At 45.9% G+C, this 20,030-nt stretch overlaps 1 protein-coding gene across 3 annotated transcripts in view; it reads left to right on the top strand.

The window, feature by feature from the left end:
- CCDC85A (coiled-coil domain containing 85A) overlaps window positions 1–19,195 on the top strand; it is a 67,941-nt gene extending 48,746 nt beyond the window's left edge. Inside the window, exons 3-5 of one of the 3 annotated variants that reach the window (XM_041474045.1) lie at window positions 2,068–2,144; window positions 11,505–11,624; window positions 17,213–19,195. In XM_041474045.1, coding sequence (XP_041329979.1) covers window positions 2,068–2,144; window positions 11,505–11,624; window positions 17,213–17,302 — 287 coding nt within the window. In that variant the 3' untranslated portion in view covers window positions 17,303–19,195. The remainder of the gene's footprint in view (window positions 1–2,067; window positions 2,145–11,504; window positions 11,625–17,212) is intronic. The other 2 variants (XM_041474044.1, XM_041474042.1) reach the window with 2 other exon arrangements.
- The last annotated feature ends 835 nt before the right edge of the window (window positions 19,196–20,030 follow it).

Raw genomic sequence — 20,030 nt, 5'->3', positions numbered from 1 at the left:
AAGAGGCACAGAGATTGCAGACCAAATCCTCAGCTGGCATTGGGAAGTTGAGAACTGAGGCAGAGTTTGGTGATTTGAAGCAGCAGGGATCTCTGCTCTGGACTCCCAAAAGACAAGTGAAGGAATAAAAGTAATAAGAGGCAGATGTTGCCAGGAGGTGTGGGTTATCTGAGGAGATAAGGAATGCTCAACCAGGAAATCACAGAAGGCCTGGAGCTGAAGAGAATCCAGAGGGGAGCTCACATGGAGGGCACTGGTGGGCACAGCTGGGACGTTGGACTTGAGCATCAGGTCCAAACTCACACTGACACAGCAGTGAACTTGTAACCAAGGAATTTAGGGCTGGCCAGTGCCAGAGGGAGCTCCTGCTCCAGCCCCTCTGACATAATGAGTGCTCAGGAGCCATCTCACATAGAAAACAGCAGAGGGAAGGGTTGGGATGTGCTGGGGGCTGTTGCCTGTGCTGGCTGTGACGTGAGGGAGCTCCTGCAGCTCTTCCCAGGAGTGCCTGTGCTGGGAAGGAGCTGATTTGGTGGGAGGGTCCCTGTCGTTGGGAGTTAATTGAATGAGCTGTTCATCTCCTAAGTGCTCATCTGAGCCAGGCTCTGCAGCTCTCCAGAGATGCACCCATCACTAACTATGAAAATCCTCACGCAGCAGAGCCTGCAGAACCTCAGATTACCTCTTCCTCTTTTATTGCACAAGGCTATTTTTAATCCAGTGCCTGGCTGGGCATTAATCATCTTTGACAAATTACTATTTGTTGTCTTCATGTTGTGTAAATTCCCATGCATATTTTAGCCCATTGCAGTCTTGTAAGAGCAGTAAGTAACACCTGATTTCCCTTATTTTACGGGCAGGCTGCAGTAGTGTTGAGTTATCAGAGGAAATTCGTGCCCAAATTCATCTGTCAGTTTAACCCAGTGAACAGCTGTGCTGTCAATGCAGCTTTGAAGGGCTGTATCAGCCATCAGCAGTGCCCCGATACCCATGGATTCCATACCATCAATCACCAATTTTGCTAATTACCTGGCAATGTGAGTACAAATGTGTGATGGGAATTGACATCTCAGAGGCAGTTGAGTGGATCACTGAGTAAGGAATGTGTACATGCAGAATTCCACCTACACACAAAGAGGTGCAGCAGTTTTTCTGCACCTTTTTTCTTACACTTGAGTGCTACATTCCTAGACATGTCTCTTAGATTCAGGACTTTAAGAGCAGCATTCTAAGTGACCCAAGAAATGTCTAATGGTAAAGCTCGTGGGTGCTTTTAGTGCCGGATCAGGGATCTCCTCTTCTTATGTCAAGTTCTTGGGAGCAGACTGGGAGTGACTGATGTCCTTCACAACGCACCAAAGGTTGCCCTTGCGGAGGTCAGTGAGAGACTGGTGGGCAGAGCAAGCAGGGTTTGCTCTCTGTGCACTTCTGAGGGCAGTGGGAGCCTGTCCCTGGCGTGTGGGGGACAGGAGGACACGCTGGGAGCTGCACTGTGCCCTGGCAGGTCCTGCTGTCAACCAGCTGGGGACCTCCCAGGCCCTGGGGACACTCAGCTGCTTCCCAGCCCAGCCCCAGCTGTGGCAGCACGGCCTGGCAGAGCTGGGGTGGAGCCCAGGAGCTGCTGTGCTGCCCGGGGAGGCTGTGTGTGCCCCAGAGCCCCGGGACTGTGTGACTGTGGGGTCCCTCTGACCCCAGCTGCCTGCACAGCACCATCTGTCCCCCTGGGCTGCACAGTGCTGAGCCGGTGGGATAGTGCATGATCCATGTGGAGCATTTCCAGGTGGGGATGGGTTGGAAAACTCAAGCCTGTGCTGTCTTTCTGTGAGATTCATCGGGTCTGAGAAAAGACCGCTTAAGGTGCAGAATCACAAGCAACAAGGAATTGATCAGTTCCAGGATCAGTGTTGTTTGCTCTGCCCTGGGAGGAGCAGAGTGGGATGTTCCATGGATATTTGAGAGAGGCAGTCTGCTGTGAGTACAAGTGAGAATGTGGCACAGGCTCTGGCACTGGTGAACACAAGCAGATCTCTGTGGATAATACGAGTTTTTTTCTGTTTGATTTTTTAGAATCAACCTTGTCCTATGTTAGGCAGCTGGAGGCCAGAGTAAGACAGCTGGAGGAGGAAAATCGCATGCTGCCCCAGGTGGGTGCCAGCCCCGCGGGAGTGCCCGGGCTGCAGAGGGACCAGCGGCCCCTGTCCTCGCTGCCTTGGAACACTCAGATACCCCAAGGCTCTCACATCTGTTTGCTCATCGTGCTGTGTTTGACTAGGGGATTCATTTAAGGCTGTGACAATGCTTTCATTAATTATTTTTTCCTTTGCAGGCTTTGATACCTTGTTAAGAAAAAATTCCTGGAAACCGCTACTTCTAACTAATTAATTAATTTATTTATGGTTTGGGAATCACAGTGAACTGACCCTTTGCATTCTGGTTTTATTCCAAGAGGTTCTTGTTAAAATATCAACTACTTTTTATAGTTATTCACCAAATATTTTGCTCTGAAAGTACAAACATTAGAAGTAATAATTGGGTTATATTATTTTTAATACTTGAAGGACTATATTAGCTACATTAATGCAAGGCTGAAATTCAATTGAATAAATAAGCAAATATGGTGTTAAAGGTTTTCCTAACTTGTTTCTAAGAATGAAAAATTTTTAAGTCTGGTACAAACGAATCAAAGACACTTGTAATCTTCATATATGCACATACTAACTAGAATGTATTTCTATTATATTTCATTAAGTAATCCTTAGAAAAATCCATCAGGTCTTCAAATGATGTTGCCCACTGGAAAAGAAAAGAAGTTGGATTTTGTTTAACTTGAACACTGGTCTCTGGTCTGATGAAGAAAAGTGCCTTTTGTTGGACTTAGTACCATTGTTTGACTATAAAATCCAAGGTAACAGTGGTGTAGTAAGAAGTAAAATCCACTGGCTCAGATTTATTGCCTTTTTCCTAAGGCAGATTTTAGGTAAAGTGTGGTGGCTTTTCCCCTCACCTTTCATATGACAGTTGGAAGGGCCTCTACAGCCCTTTGCTTGGTGACCTTGGGCACTTTGCTTCTCTCTACCCTTATTTTTGGATCTGGAAAAGAAGGACAGCAAGAAATGTCTGCTCATTAACATGTAAACAGTTTTTAGTAGGAAAGACAAAGGTTGATCCTCAGTTATAACGAATATTTTTTTCTTTTCAAGAATGGTTTTCAGGGCAAATGTTAACAAACCCACCCAAAAATACTGTGTGGTTTGTCTTGGGTCTGGAACAACACTGAGAGATAAATTGTGCAGAACATTCTTCATGGGCCAAATCTTTAGAAGTGTCCGTGTGTTTTATGTTTGATTTGTCTGGATTTGAGGCGCTGAGGCAGAACCCACAAAAAGCATTCCCAAATCTTACCAAAACCTGGAACACCCACCCTGTGTGCATTGGGTTCAGTGAAAATACCTTGGCTGGGGTGCCAAACCAGGCAATGGTCCCTGTAAAAACAGCCTGGCATCTAAGGCTGTAGCTGTTGCAAAACCATTGAAACAAAATATGCTGAGGGTAGGGTTTTGAAGGGGAAGAGCGAGGAGAGCAAGCCTGGAAACTGCTTTTTGTTTTCAAATAGCCAGGTCAGTTTGTCTTATGTGTGGTTTTGTTGGCACAAGGATCTGTGGTAGAGTTCTGAAAAATTACCTCATATCTCTGGGTACTTCATTCTAAGACTTAATTAGTGGCAAGAGTTCACATTTCCTGGCATATTTTACTCTTCCTCCTGGTTGAAGTCATGGCTTTGGGGAGAGGAAGGAAGTGTAGACACCGAGCTTATTCTAACTTTGCTCTCATCACCTTGGTGTTGCATTTGCCTGAGTTTGTTTTGGGGGTTTGTTATTCCTGTGGGTCCCACCTAGAACGTGCTCACCTGAGTGGTGATCAGGCCCTGTCACAAAGACAAGGATGCAGGGTGGAAATGCATAAACTCCTGGCACTAGTTTGATTCCCTTTAATGGGAGGAATGGGAGTTTGTTGGGCATGAAGCCAAGCCAAGTGCTTTTGACAAATAAACTGAAAATCTACAACAAGCTCCACAACTGATGAAGGTTTTTGGCACGGCCCTTACACAGTTTCAGTGTCCTGCCTTAAAATTCCAGCACTGCCTCCATGAGAGATGCCTTTTGCTTTTTGGATAGTCCCTCTCTGATGAGGTGCTGGAGCACTGGGAGGGTTTGGGAATTACAAGATTGCACTTAGGAGAGAGGTGAGAACTCACAGCCGTGAGTGTGACACCTCTGCTGTCTCTGCTGAAGAGCCCTGGCCTTGTCTCAGGCTTTTTTCTCTCCTCCTGCCACACTTTTCTTCTTTTTCCTCTCTGCCTTCAATATCCTTTCTTCTCCCCCTTTTCTGCTTATGTGCCACTCACGGAAATGCACTGACACATTTGTCGACACCTCTCCAGACAAATCATTCTGTTCCTCTGTCACTTAGATGTGGTTTTTTTCCAATTTCTTTTGCTTTGCTTGTCTCCCTCCATATGTATTAGTTTTCTTTTCAAAACCCCACAGACCTCTAATGTAAAGGTTTTATTAATATTTAGTGGCAAGGGCATTTCCAAAGCAAATGGTTTTAAGTGCTGCCATCGCTGTTCAAATGGAATCTGAATTTCAGCTCACTCTGCTGTACCAAAGGGCTGCTTTGTCAGGGGAATTGCAGTACCACCACTGAGTCAATATTTTAGTTTGATCAGGTAATAGAAAAGGTATAAAAATGGGAATATTCACTTAAACCTGTTAATGTCACTTGCTGTGCTGCACAGTTGTTGAGAAGGTGGTTCAGAGCATAGGAGGAGGTTTCAGAGTTACAAAGACTTGTAGGTTGCTGGTTTGGTGAGAGCTGTTCTTTTGCTGTTGTTCTGTTTTCTTTCTCTCCAATAACAAGATATGATCCAGACCCTTTCAGTTTCTGGCCACAAACAGGACTTTTGAGCAAGAAAGCAGATACTTTCCAAGATTTATGGCAGCTGGGTCTTCTGTTGGGAATGCCAGACTGTGCTGGCTGTGGTCGGGCCGAGGGGTGAGCAGCTTGCCCTGGTGCTCCTCAAACACTCCTGTGGGCAAGGCTGTGTGACAGCAGGGCCTGGGGGCTGCAGGGCTTGAGCAAGAATGTTTCTGGTTTGCTGGATGCAGTTCAGGCCAGAGCAGTTCCCCGTGGGGCTGAGGCAGGACAGCACATGGCTCTGGCAGTGCCTTCTGCTGACTCAAAGCACACATGGAGCTTCAGCACCTCTGGGGATCGGGCTGTGCAGCTGACATTGAAAAGGGAAATGCAGCATCAGCAGTGCTCTAACCACCTACAGCGTGTTGACCCTGGCTGGAGGCCAGATGCCCACCAAAGCTGCTCCATCTCTCCCTTCCTCAGCTGGTCAGGGGGAGAAAACACAGCAGAAGGCTCATGGGTTGGGTTAAGGACAGGGACAGATCACTCCCCTGTTATTGTCATGGGCAGAACAGACTTGGCCTGGAGAAATTAGTTTAATTTGTTACCACTCTAATCAGAGCAGGATAATGAGAAATAGAAACTAAATCTTAAAACACCTTCCCCTCACCCCTCCCTTCTTCCCTGGCTCAGCTTTACTCCTGATTTTCTCTATCTCCTCCCCATCAGCAGTGCAGGGTGGACAGGGCATTGTTTCCTCCTTAAATATGTCTCTCATGTGCACTGAGCTGCAGGCCTGAGAACTGGGAAGCCATCCCTAAAGCCTCACCATTACTAAAACCCTAAATCTTCCTCTACCACTCAAATCTTGTCACACCAGTCCACTACACCAGGACATAACACCTATACTGCTGTAATAAGGTTGCTCAGAGATAATTAATAAAACATATAGGGATCAAAGACTGGATTTGGATCCCAGCTGCAGCTCCCTGGGCTGTGACAGCCCTGTTATGTCAGTGAGTAACTTCAGAGGCCTGAAAGAGGAGCGTCCTCCCAGACTTGCTGTGGTGCATGACTGCTCCCTGTGCCTTATGCTGGGGGAAGCCAGAGCAGGATCTGGCATCCACACATCAATTAGCTGAAGATATCCCTGAGTTTTTATAGGGGTGGTATTTCAGGGCTGATCAGCTCAGCTGAAATGCTCTGGGAATGTGGACATCTGTCATATAATGACAGTGAATGCATTTGCAAAAGACAAACTTGGCAAGTCACCCAATTTAAATTGCTTCAGTTCTTATTTGTTTCACGGGAGGAGGAGGAGACTTTTCCCCTTCCAGCTCTTTGTCCTTGTAATTCAGCTTTCCCTATCAGTGAAGGGGAGGGAAAACATTGCCAGGATGCTGCAGACAAAGTGCCAGTGGGGCTGGAGTTGGGATGCAGGGAGTGAGCTCCTGGCTCCCACAGCACAGGACCAGGAGGCAGTTCTGGTGCCTGGCTGAACTGGAGCCCTTCTGCTCCCTCTCACCTGGGCTCTGCTGCCTCTGTTTCCTCATTCTTGCCTTTCCAAGGCTTCTGGTCCTTTTCCATCTTTTTTTGCTGCATTTCTTTCGCTTGCACTGTTGCTTCAGGCCCTTTTTTGGGGGGTTTGCATCCTTGTTAGTCCATTCCAGTCCTGGCATGTTAAACTAGGAAATGGCAGGCGTGACTCTGAGGCACACATTAGTTTATTTTTAAGCTCTTCCAACATTTCCATTTCCTTCTTTCTTCCCCCTTCCATTAGATTATCACATTTTATTTCAACCCATTTCCAAATCTTTCAAAAACTTTCACTGAGGTCTGTGGTTTTTTATTTTCCCTTTTCATGATATTTTGTAATTATAAATCTAATTAGAAGATGAAAACTGTTTGGTTAGTGATTTTTTCCTAAAATCTGTGTCACTCACAGTCCCATAGTGTTTGTCTCCTGCCTCCCTTAGCATGTAGAATAGGGAATCCTTCAACCAAAATGTAATTAAAAGCCATTGAACAAACTGATGTTTCCTAATCATGTCATCAAATATTTGCTGAAAGAAAGTGAATCAGGAGCACCCACCCACCCAGTTCCTCCATTGCTCCCATCCCCAGTGTAAATTAATAGGCCTAAATTAATTAGTAAAGGGCTCCATTTCCCAGTGCTGAGGGTCTGGGCAGAGCCTTTATCTCAGGTGTCCATTGTGCTTGACAAGGGAAGGCTGGAAGACAAGAGCTCATGAGCTCCAAGTTACCAAAACAGAGTTGAAGAAAGACTTGGTGTACAGAGAATTGCAGAGAGATATTGCTTTTTTCCAGTTATAACTCAAAAAGTCTGGAATTACTTTGTCCTCAGGATTTTCTAGTAGACTCTACAGAATCTTCTAGATTTTACATGTGTGGTCTCCAAGGTTTGGAACTGCCACAGCCCAGAATGTTTTTCTCTTGCCTGTTCTTTATCAAAAGAGGTTTCTGAAGGGCCTGCTGGAAATGGATGTTTCTGAGGGGATGAAGCTAGCAATGATTTTGGCCACTCAAAAATCTCAGTGTGCCTCCAACCCACTGTGAGAGTGTGTGGATTTTGGTAGCAAATTTCTGCTGAGGTCTTTGAGGACAGGTGAAAAACTGCAGTGTTTGAAGATTATGTATTTTAATTGACAGGAATGTTCCCTAAAAAAATGTCACTGTTTTCTTTAGTGTGTTATTAATCCAGCAGAGCAACATGCTGCAGTTATTGCTTTCTGGATTTCCTTTCTCCTGCCTGTTTGAAACAAGCTGACAAACACAGTCTGTGTTTGCTTGGAGCTGTACAGGGAAATTGAGGGCTGGAGAAATCAGGGAAAAAAGCTTTGAAAGTCAGGTAGTGATTGAACTGGCGTGGCAGCTACCCAGCAGGAAGGATCTGCTTCCCAGTAAACCACTTGCCTCTGGGATAAGAGGCTGCTGCACAATGAGGTAGGGCTTGGATGGTGAGTGAACAGAGCAATGCCCAGCAGGCAGGAAAATTCTGCTCTTTTGGAAGCTTTGATGAGGTGACTGTGAGTGTCCTTGGGGCAGCCATGGACTCCTTTTCCCTTCCTGCCTCTCCCTGCATGCCAGGCACCTCTGGAGGGGCTGGCACATGGACTGAGCTGGACACTGGGCTGGGCACTACAGTGGCTTTCATTCATGACTGTCCTTCTCAACAATATAGATTGAAAAAATGAAGCTTTCTACTGACTTAAGTAGAAAAGCTCATGATTAATTCTCTCCATCACAAAATACCCTGTTTTACACAGGGGTCTTTATTCTGACCCTGACCAGGGTACAGTGCAGGGTTTGTGGGAAAATGGCCTGAGTAGTAACATTCTGCAGTTAGTGTGAGTGAAATGCTGAATTTCCATTCATCTGGGCTTTTTGTTAGGTAATATTACAGGGCTGATTCAGATTTCCTGTTCTTTCTATTCATTAGAGTCCTGTTTTGGAATTAGATATTTTATAGATTTACTTCTAACAGCAAATGGATCTGTGCATTCAGGGATCCTGATGCTTTTGGGAAGCCATACACAGGATATAGTGTGGGCTTTGCCTGCTCTCTGCAGTGGGGTGACCTGCACACAGATCCCTGTAGGCTCAGAAGGGGCCATGTGCACACTGCTGTGCTTGGGCACAAGGGCTGGCCAGGACCAGTAGGGAAGGCTGGTAGTGTGGGATGAGCAAAAAAGTCAATTATTTCTCAGGTGCTGATATTATACAGCACTGTTTGTTCACAATTACTCCAGATTTTTAAAGTTTATAGAGCTTTCAGCACTACAGAGCTATGACTTCATCCCTCCTGTCTGATTTGGATCCATTTTCACAGTTGTTGCTGGATAAGAAATGGAAAGATCTGTCACAGGGAATATGCTTCCAGTGGCTCGATGCAGGTGCTGTGTGGAGCTAGGGAGGAGGAGGAAAGGAGCAGATTTCTCTTCCCATTCTCGAGGTCCTGCTCAGGATCCAGTTGTACTCAGGGCTGGGCAGTGACAGTGGCCTCAGTGCAAGCACACCAAGGGCAGGTTTTGGTGGAAGGGGAAGCATGTCCATGCTCCCCCTGGGAAGCAGCAGCTGTGCCAGAGGCTCTGCAGAACTCAGTTCCTTGTCCCCCAAGGCCCCATGCTTTGGCAAAGTGCCTTTTCCTCCCGCTTTGCTTCCCTGCCTCAGGAACTCCTAACAGCAGTGCTGGAGTGCTCCAGCTCACAGGCTGGGCATCCCCATCACCCCTGGAATAAGCCTCCTCCAAGGGAGGCAGAAGCTTTACTGCCTCAGTGGAGTCTCCTCACCTGACATGAGAAATCCCTGAGCTGGGGAAAGGCCTTCAGGGCTGCAAAATCTGCCTTACTTTTTAAAGAAAACTTATGTCTCCTATCAAGGACAGGGGAAGGAAGGAGAAGGATGTCCACAGGGGAAATACTAATTTTCAGTCTCCTACCAATGTGTGCTGGCTGCTTGAAGCATTGTTCACAAGTTTCTCGTTCTCATGAAAGGAGACAAAAATGTGTTACATATGGCAGGGAAGAGACTGTGGAACACAACTGCCTGGAGGAAGGCTTGAACTCTGAGAGCAGCACCACTTGCAGGAGGTTTGGATTTTATTGTGTTCAGGAGGCTTTACATGTGTAGTCTGTACTCATTTTCCCTGCATTTTAATGGCAATATTTCTATTTTCTATTCCAAACTAACCAAAATCTTTGCTGCCTCTGGAGTTAGTAAAGAAACAAAATACCTTTACTGGTAAAAGCTCCAAAACTGACAAACTGAATTTATCCTAACCCAGACTTGTTACAATCTGCTTTATTACCCCTTTTCCTTCAACTTTCATTTCCTTTCTCAAAGCACAGCATTAAGTCTGGCCAGTCACTAACAGATCTATAAATCCTTCCCACAGCAAAGTAAGTCCTAAAACCCCTCCACACCTCACATCAAACTGCTCCTGGTCCCTGCTGGGAGGATTGCAGGATGCTGCCCTGCACAGCCCCAGTGTGTGCTGCTGCTGTCAGCCTGCTCATGAGATCCATTAGTGCCCACTCATGGCTTACCTGCATCCTGTGCTTGGCAGGAGGACAGCTTTGTCTATGAAATGAGGTTTCAGATTGAGGCTTAATGTACCTTTTCTATGGCTTTGGCATATGCAGCATTCTGGGGTTTGGTGTTTTCTTAACATATTTAATTTTTTAGGGTTTTTATGTGAGGTCCAGTCCAGATGACTGTGGGGGTCGAGTTGATGTGTTGGGTGGCTGGGAGGGTTCTCTCTGCCCCTTGGCACTGCTCTGAGCCTGCACTATTGCTTACAGTGGGCTTAGTGTATCCCAAGAACATTAGGAACCTGCTTTGGACTGGGTTACTTTCCAATGACTTTTCAGGCAGACTGGATCTGTGAAGTTCAGCCTCGTGTCTTTGCTCTGTGCACTTTTTCTCCCACACCCACCTTCATCTTTTCCTATTGTTTAGATTAGAGACCCCCCAAAAGCTCTGCCCTGTGCTATGTGCTTGCTCAGCAGGGCAAATGACTGCACAGGGGGCACCGATCCTCATCAGAGGCTCTTTCCACTGTCATTATTTTTCCTTCAGAAAAGCATTTCCCACACATTCCAGCAGGAATTACTGCTACATTATTTCTTACTGTTTCCTATGGTGTTTGTTACTCTTTAAGGGAGGAAATTTCCATCCCTCGGTCTTTGAAACGTTTTGCCTCTTTGTATTTCTCTCTTTCCCCCCCGCCCCCCCCCTCAAAGTTCTGCGTGAGGAGTGAAAGGGAAGAGCAGGGTGGGTTGGGAGCAGCTCGGGAGCGGGGCTCGGGCGGTCCCCGCGGCTGCAGCGCTCCCGTTGCTGCCCACGGATGCAGCAGGGGTATTTTTAGCACTCCTCCAGAGCTGCCTGCATGCTCAGGTTACCTCACTCCAGGAGATGCTTTACATCCTGCAAAGTTGGAGGTGACTGGGCTGGAAGAGTTTAGGCAGCTTGCATTTTTTTAGCAGTGTCCTGAAGAGCCCTTCCAGGTGTCCACTGGGAGGACAAAGCCCCTGAAGTTGTCACTGCTGGGGACAAGCTGACACCTCTCAGGCCAAGGGGGCCTTGCCTGGAGGAGCTGGAGGCAGGGAAGGAGGGAGCTGGCAGCCTGGAGCTCCTGACTCCTTCCCGGGTCGGCTGCCGCTCAGCTCGTGTTGCAAACCTCACAGCAACGCTCAAAAATATGAGTTCTGTTGAAGGAACAACCTCCAGAATTACAGAGATAAAATTAGACCTTCTAAAAACCTTGCACTGAGGTTGAAATTATCTCTCTAAACTTTCTAGCACTTCTGCGAGGCGATGTACACACATAAGAAGTTTTGTTACTATGTCCTGATTTTCCAGGGAGACACCCTTGAGGGCCACATTTGGGTGACACTGAGCAGTGCCACCCGCACTGCCTCAATGGCCCTTGGTTACTGTGGCACGAAAAGAGGGGGGCTTTGGAGTAACACACACCTTCAGCACTTCTCAGCAATAAATGACTGACATCTGTTTTAATCAGTGACCAAGCCTTTTGTGTATTAAATAGTGTTTAATTTTTTGCGAAGGATGCCATTAGGATGCCAGGAGGGGCGGAGGGGAGTCACTGCTCTGCAAACGAGCCAGCCAACGTCAGTGGACATGGCTCAGCCTCTCAGCAGTCTGACTCAGTGGTAAATGCTCTGAAGGTAACGCTGCTCCTCTGGTACAGTCCATGCAAAACGTCCTGTCTGTCCCTCAACACGTGTGTATTGTCCTGGCAACATCCCCGTGGGCACCACCGGGATGTTACTGTCATGAGTGGGGTTGTTTCTGTTTGTCACTCATTGCATCTGTGGACTGTGTGTTTCCTGGGCCAGCCCTCTCAGCCATGTTGATTCCAGCTGTAGCTGCTCTCCATGTTACATTTGTAGTTTTTCTTTGAGGCTGGAAGTGGTGTTTTGCTGAATAAGGAAATCTTCCATTGTTTCGTGTTTGTGCTCCAGTGGAATACAACGGATTCCTGTAACCTGTGCAGAGAGAAAGACTTTAATGCAGAGATAAAGCCAAGGCACACAGTATATTTGTGTTAAAAATAGCAAAGACCACAATCCCAAGGTCAGTGTTGAAACTCCCTTGGGAACAGATGTGTTTTACCCTGAAGTCAGGGCTGGAATGCAAGGGCCTGTGTGCCATTGATACACAGCAGTTGACACAAGTAATTGGAGGGGTAAAGTTTCAAGTTCTCCCTTCTGTCAGCAGTAAAACTGTTTCAATTAAAGAAACTTAGAAAGTGTTAAAGATGTCCAAGGTTTATGGAGTTTCATGAGACTACAAGTGGCTGACTTCACTGTCCCACTGCAGCACAGGCACCAGTGGTGTCCGTGTTCCTCTGCAGGGGAATAAAACTGAGGGAGAGCTGAGCAGAGTGAGGATTGTGTATTCCTCTCTCCCAGTGCTGGCTCAGTTGTGGTTGTCTGGGGCTTTGGGCACCTCTTCTCTCCTGTGCTTCACTCATTTCTAACCTGCTTTAGGTTAATTGGGTGTTATTCCCCACTATGCAGATGTTGCAGGGACATACTTGGAGGGGGAGGTTTGCCCTCTTTCTGGAAGGGACTTCTGCAAATATTTGCTCTGGTTTTGAGCTCAGCAGTGCTGTTGCCTTACCTGGACATCCGAGTTCCTGCACAGGGTGATTGTGCCCCTCAGGCTGGGTGACATTGGCTTCTCCTTGGTGGAGCCTGAAGAAATGGGTTCATGCAAGTGAACCGAGCACAAATTACAGCAATCAGATCCCTTCCTGTAACACAAGCCCGGGCACAGCAGCGCTTCCCCGCAGCCACCTCTCCTGTTTTGCTGGCATCCCGAGGGGAGAGGCAGCGGGGAGTGCCCCAGCCCCTCTCCCGGTGCCCACACTGGCACGTCCCCTCTGCAGTGCCTCCCCAGCCACGGCCCTGCCAGCAGCACTCTGCCCAGCAGGGCACCGTTCTCACCTCCTACAACATTCCCTGCTCCCGAGGAGTGCCTGCTTCACAGTGCTTCAGGTCCTCTCTGCATCTTCCATGTATTTCACATGCTGCTGCAGAGAAAATAAAGCTATGCTGGGTAATTTTGTCAAGAGATCATGTGTCATTATGGAAAAAAGCCTTTTGTAGTTCTCTTAAAATCCCCCTTGGTAAAGGCTCTTCCCTGAAGAGAGCATTTAACAAGGTGCTTTTGACAACCTGTAATAACTGCTGGTCTCTGTAAGTGAAATATTGGAACAACAGCTGATGCTTTGCTTGCTGAAATGGATTGATAAGAAATACACAGAGTTTAGTTCAATATGATGAGCTTTAAGTTCACTAGGAGGTACTGCAGCAATTGATATGAATGAAGTGTTGGATCCAAATGGAGAGTGAGCTGTCAGCTCACAGACTGCCTGACTTCCCCATCCCCAGTCAGGGAGCAGACCCTGCTGTTTCCCAGGGTGGACACAAGGGTTTGGTCCCACCTTTCTGGGGAGTGCACACTCTGCAGGATCAGGTGCAGGAGGAAGAACCAGCCAGCACCAGGAGCCTGCTTTTCTGTACTAATTTGGCAACTTGGAAATCCTGCAACAAAGAAATAGTCTCTGTTATAAAACCTTATTGTTAGTGCAACCACTTGTGCACAGCAAGAAACCTAAAGAGCAGGAATATGTTTTAAAGGGACATTTCCATTAGAAAACAGAGGAAGGAGTTGTTAAAATACTGCTGTTGTCTTCCTGGCTTTGAAAAAAATGAAAAAAAAAATTTAAACAATTGCCTGGACTCTCGTTCTGGTGGAGGCAGTGGGGAACAGGAGCAGAGCTTTGGCATGCAATTGGTTGGCTAAGGCTCTTCCCTGACCTGCTCTGCCAGGATGGCTGGAAGAAGAAGTTGCCACATGTGTGCCCCCATGCTGGGCCACTTGTATCTGACCAAACTGCTTGTGGTGCTCCACACAGATTTGCTTTGCACTGGGACAGCTGGGAAAATGTGCTGGGTAAGTTTAAGGTGTTTAATTTTATATTCCACATTGAGCCTGGAAACACCTGAAGATGCAGAGTAATCTTTGTTTAAATGCTGACAGTACGCCCTTGAAGATTTTATATGGAAATTAAGTCAATTACTGTTTCTGTAATGCAATTACTGTTTCATTAGGATCACTGTAGTGTTAACATCTGGGTTAGTATTGATCAGAAAAATCCATGTGTATAATATATCTGGGATAAAGTACTGTGTGACTCAGCCGACCTGAATTTATCCTTCATAAGAATAAAACTTGGCAATTGTGATGAAGCCTGACAGCCTCAGTTTCCCCACCTGAACAATGGCCCTTTTGTATTTTTCTGCCTGTGATATTCCTTCACAATTTATTGATAAAACCTCAGTTTGTAAGTTATTTAATAGCAATCCATAAAAATTCTTGTGATGTAAGTAATGGCACTTCTAAAATGCTCAATTTGACATTATCACTTCCTTTGTGTAAATCTCAAATATATGCTTGTATCCCACCTTGTCCCTTTGTTCCCCAGCCATTCAAAGCTCTGCTGCTGGCATTGAAATGCTCCCTTTTCCTCTGACTCCTCTAATCTGTGCCTGATTTGACTATTGATATATTAATATACTTTTAAAATAATTGGTTATTTCCTTTCTGGTTTTGTCTTCTCTTACACCCACCCAGTCCACATTAAAAGCACAGGGGATTTGTGATGAACTAATTATAATGTTTCTTTTCTTTTGCATTCTCCTTGCAGTTCCTGCCAGGCTGTAACTCAGTGTTTAGCTGCAGCCTGATGCACTGTGGGTGTTTCACAGGAAACATTTGCCATGGCATCGTTTTTCCTGTGAAAACAGTGGAATGATGACAAGTTTCACTTTGAGCTCCAGAATTGTGAAGCGTGGTGTTGACTGGTACCAAAATGCAATCTGGTACCAAAACATTGCAAAATGCAAATATGCATGTGTAATTCATGCTGTAGGAACTTTGTGGTGGTATATGATAGTGCTGCTATTTTATTAAGATAACAGAGATGGGAATTCTTTCCTCAGGATGTGCAAATGGAATTGGTGCCTCCTCATCAACAATGTATTTGGGAATGGTTTTGCTTTGCATTTATAAGCTTGTAGTGCCTTTTGAGAATGTAGCCACATGTGGCAGCAGGTTAGAGGTAGTTCATGGTATATTAGAGAGCATAGGGGTAATTCCAAAGCACAGGAATGTCTGGAGGGGTGTTATTCATGATTTTTCTCAGGTTACTGGGAAGTTTTGTTTGCAATTCACTTGGGAAGGGAGGCCAAGGGAAGGTGGGATACACCAGCTGGGATTAGGGGTGTAGCTGGGCAGGAGGGCTCAGGGAGCTGAGATTTCCAGGGGTATTTCCTGCTGCTCATGGAGTCCCACAGGGCTGGAATGCTGCTGCAGCCAGCACCGAGCCAGTCATGGCTCTCACCTGCAGTTGGATGCAGGTTCCTTCCTGGCTTCCAGGGACATTCCTGCATCCTGGCACTCTGCTGTGTTGGAAGTAAGCTAAAAAGGAATCTCCATGGCTGCATCATGAGCCTCACAGCTGTCCTTTAGCTGCCGTTTCTGCTGAAATTTGGAATTATTTTGAGTGATATTTTGACCCCAATTTGTCACTTGTGCTCAGGACATGGGCTCTCTTGAATGGGTTTGTCCCTTCCTAGCAATCAGGGGTCACTCATTCAGGTGGGATAAGGGACTTTGGGAAGAGCCACCCCCTGGTTTATTACTGTGTCAGCATTAGCTGCATGGTAAATATCATCTTAATATTTATTGAGAAGAAAAATTGTTGAATGTCATGGGTAGGTGCAATGTGCCTTCTCACAAAAGCTGTCCAGGAGATTTTCCTCTTTGCTAGTATTAAGTTAGGAAGATCAGGAACCAGAGGTTGGAAAGAATAGTCAGATCCAGCCTGGCTGTTCCAGAGACACCCAGTTTGGGAGGTGTCACTGAACCCCCATTATTCGTGCTCTCACCACTCAGTGTTTCACTGCACAGCAAACGGGCCTAAAGCACACAGGTTTTTTATGATGGTGACTTGGGATTCCTGGCTGCAAGATTCTGGTCATATGGCAAGTTTGCAGGGTTTGGGTCATGCCCACCCATTGGAATTAAAGACAGTTCTCTTCAAAGACCTGACTTTGTTTAGCCCTGTGCTTTGGCTCTGTAGCCATGTTGCTTCCAGTCTAAATTATTTCTGATTTTCATGCTTACACTCAGGTTTCTTCAGCAAAGGCTCAGAGAAACTGGGTTATTTCCCCCTCTCTTGCACAGAATCACAGTAGGACCTTGGGTATGTTCTGCCTTTGCTCATCAGCTACAGGAATTACCTTTTCAGGATGTCAGCTTCCCAGGATCCAGCTCCTTTGTTTTTATTCAGTGCCAGCTAATGCAGAGTCTGTTCACTGCTGGACTTTAGGCACTGGTAAAGTACAAATAATGAATGATGACAGTGGAAAAGAGCTTTTACGTTTCTTGACAGTCATATTGCTGTTGGCCTGGAGATTAGTGGGTGATTTAGTAGCAGTTACAAAAAAATAATCTGAAATTCTGATACAATTGATAGGAATCACCATTCTTGTCTCTAGTGGTCCCTGAGAGGCCTGGGGATATGACACAAGCTACTGTTGTTGTGCTCCTATTCCATCAACCTTTCTATAAATCATTGTAAAATACTTCCCTGAGTGTTGGGGGTTTCACTTCTCTGCTTTTTTAGTTCCAGTATTGTAACATGGGTGTTAAGCAAAGTGTAGCACAGGGAGTGCAGGCACAATTCCTCTGACTTCAGGGAAGAGCTAGTGGAGTAAACACTTCTAATGCCTTGCTTGATTTTAAGAGAATGAGTAAACCCTTTGAAAGAGAGAACAGGTTTTTAAACTGGAGATGTTTAGACACCTCTGGATGGATCTTTGTGCTCCTGAATCACATTCTGCAAGAGATGTGGTTGGGGAAATAGTTGGACAGAGTTTCTGTTGAGGTCTGCAAACACCCTCAGTCTCGTGTGTGGAGCGTAAAGTATCCCAGTGATGCACGTGCCAGTTCATGTGTCCCTGTTTTTAATCATTTTTACCTGGCAGCATGTGCTTTCTGTGTTCAGAAATGTTGTGTCCCTTGAGGGACAGTCTCTGCTCCTGTTGTGTGTCCCTGCCCTGTGTCCTAGCTGTGCTGCATGGTGTGTGTGCCAAGCTGTGGCATTCCAGATGCATGTCCGTAGGAACACCAGTGCTCCTTAGCTGGGAATAATGAACTCTCTTTCCATCCCTCCCTCTAGGTTGTGTGGAGGAAACTTGGAGATGCTGCAGGGTCGTGCCCTGGAATTAGACAACACTTGTCAGGAAATCAGTACAAAGGACCCATGTAAGAAGCCCTGAGCACATCCTCTCTCTGAAGAGCACGGTCTGAACTGCCCAGGAGAGGGGAAGCACCGCCTGTGTCCGCCGCAATTCCCAGCTGACAGCGGGGGTCTGCACTGCAAGAGACTGCTGGAAACAGGGGACATTCTGCACAGGGGTCTGGCAGGGAGCTGTGTGGCAGTGTCCCCCAATCCTGCTGTTCCAATATCCCAGCTAATGAAGCTCTGCGCCCTCACTGCAACACTCCACCCTTAGAAGCACTGAGGTATTGCCATCCTAACCAAAAGATGTTTGGGATTCTGCAGGCGTTACGCAAAATAAGTTTTATTTTGGTTAGTTACAGTGAATCTCTGATAGGTCTGAACGAGTTTTCCACTGGATTTAAGAGAGGTTTTTCAGCAGACTGGAGAGACACTGAAAAACTGTGCCTTTGGTCTCGGCAGGCTTGAGAAAGTCGCTTCTTAGTAACTCACACTTCAGTCTGTAAAGGATCCGTTAATGGTGCTTAGGCAATTTCCAGGTGATTTTTTTGCTTTGGTAGAATACCTGCCTTTGGAGGTGCTAAAAGACCATAAAGTCCTAACCAGCCGGTAGTGTAGCATAACTACAGTACTTGTAGTGATCCACAATTTCTTTCTAAATGAAAGTCAAGATAGCTTTCTTTTTGATTCACTTTGATGCACATCTTCTGAAGAGTTGTAAGGTGTTTAATGAACGGCCCTTTAATGAACAGAATACTTAGGCATCATTATTACAGGTCTCAAGTCAGGATTTCCATTAGAATTTATTTTGGAAATTATATTCCAATTGTCAGGATGCTAATTTCTACTGTTTAATTTAGAGACATGCTGGTTTGTTTAACAAGAGCCTACAAGGATCTAAAAGATTGCACTGCATTATAAAAAAAGCTTTTCTTGCCACTGTAGCGTTCTTTCAAAGAAAAAGGTTTTATTATCCTCAGAGCATGCCTTTCATTATTATGAGGCAGAAAGCTCTTGTTCAGATTGCCTGAGATTTGACCAGACGGCGCCCTAGATGTGCTTAGTTTATTTTTATCTCTGTGTATGATCCTAGTTGTGTGTATTGAATTACAACGATAGATATTTTGTGTATATCTTAAAGCAATGATAGTTTCATGTATGAATGTGCAACAGGCTTGTGACTGAATGCTGTTGCTTAACTTTTTACCATAGCTGAGTATCAAAAAGACTAATAAAAATTAATTAAAAAAATAGGAATGCAACAATTCCTGGGTTTCTGGTTTGTTCTTGGTTACTAAGATTTGAGCCAAAGTCAGAACCTCTGTTTTTCTGAGCTTGGACTGTATCTGTGGGCTATTTGCAGTGAAATGTAGCTCTGTTGCTGTACAATCTTTTGTTATATAGGAGTATGATGTAAATCTGCTATCTGTCTTCAGAAAAAGTGTGTTAATTTGCAGCAGTAATTCTGTTGGTTTCTGTTGTTATTTTCACTTGGTACCATTCAATGTAAGGCCTCTGATCCAGCGTTGCTTTCTTGGGAAAACTCCTGTTCACTGCTTCTCCTTGAGTTGGAAGTGCAGAATCCAGCCTTCTGTTTTGAACCATTGCCCTCCTGCGTGGTTTCTGATACAACCCCAGCCCAGCCAGCTATCTGTTCTCTTCCCAGGTTGTTTTCTCCCCAATATTGTTTGCAGAGTTCAATTGTTGTATTCCTATCTCTGTATGTATGAACAGCTGTAACACCTGTACTTGTGCCGGCACTCTGGACGTGCAGGGGCCAAGTGAGGGACACTGGTCTTTTGACACTACACTTGTGTAAATTTTGATACTGTATTAAAACTATTTTTTTACAGTTCTGCATACGATGGGGTATCAAGTATTGTGTTCATCTTAGCAACGGTAATAAATTATAGAATCCCACCCTTGTTTGCTCTCCTTTACTGACTGAAGCTCTGAGTTGCTTGGGCTTACAGGCAGGAGCCATTGAAAACGTTTCCTGCTTGGTTAAGAAATTAGCAGCACACTGCATTTTTCTTCATTTTCTGGCCAGGTAGCTTTAAAAAATCCCAGCTTCTCTGTTTTCTGCTAAACAAGGAATAGCTGTAGGTAATTGTGCAGGGGTGTGACCAGGTGCAACTCGTTCAGTCCTCAGCTGTGCTGTGTTTGCAGCCCCAGGACAGCTGCGCTGGTTCTTTCTTCCTGCCCTCCTCACAGAGCAGTCTTGGGGTGCTGACAGGAGAATGTGGAGCTCCTGGAGTCTTCTTGTTCAGGTAAGGGGGTGCTGGTGGGGCTGGCAGTGTCCTATAGTGTGTTGGTGGCCTGCTGTGTCACCACATCTCTGTCCCAGGATGGGCTTGTGTGGGCCAGAGGAAAGGGCTGGCTCTTAGTGCAGAGCGGAGAACTTTCACTAAATTTTCTGGAGAAAAGAGATGCTTAGTACAATCAATATCTTTAAGTTCGTAAATCCCACGGGAACTCCTTCAAATGCACCTTCCTAAGAGGAGAAAGTGGGCAGTGTGTAGAGAAGGGGGTCAGTGCTCTTGGGAGAGTCTGTAGCCTGCTGAAAGGCCTCTGTGCTAATGAATAAAAATTTCTGTAGTACTTGGGACCTTCAGCTCTTCTGTCTTGCTCCCTGCCCCTGCGGTTAAGCCTTTTTCAGTGAAATGCAACTGTGCCAAGCCTCGTGGACTCCTTGTGCTATTGTTTTTAGCAGAATTCTGCTTTGGTTGAAGATTTGCATGTGTTGTTACGGGGC

This window comes from Pyrgilauda ruficollis, unplaced genomic scaffold (assembly GCF_017590135.1).
Source record: "Pyrgilauda ruficollis isolate IOZ18807 unplaced genomic scaffold, ASM1759013v1 scaffold31, whole genome shotgun sequence".
Taxonomy (NCBI): Eukaryota; Metazoa; Chordata; class Aves; order Passeriformes; family Passeridae; genus Pyrgilauda; species Pyrgilauda ruficollis.
Note: the sequence above shows the minus strand (reverse complement) of the source record. Positions and strands in the feature narration are given on the sequence as shown.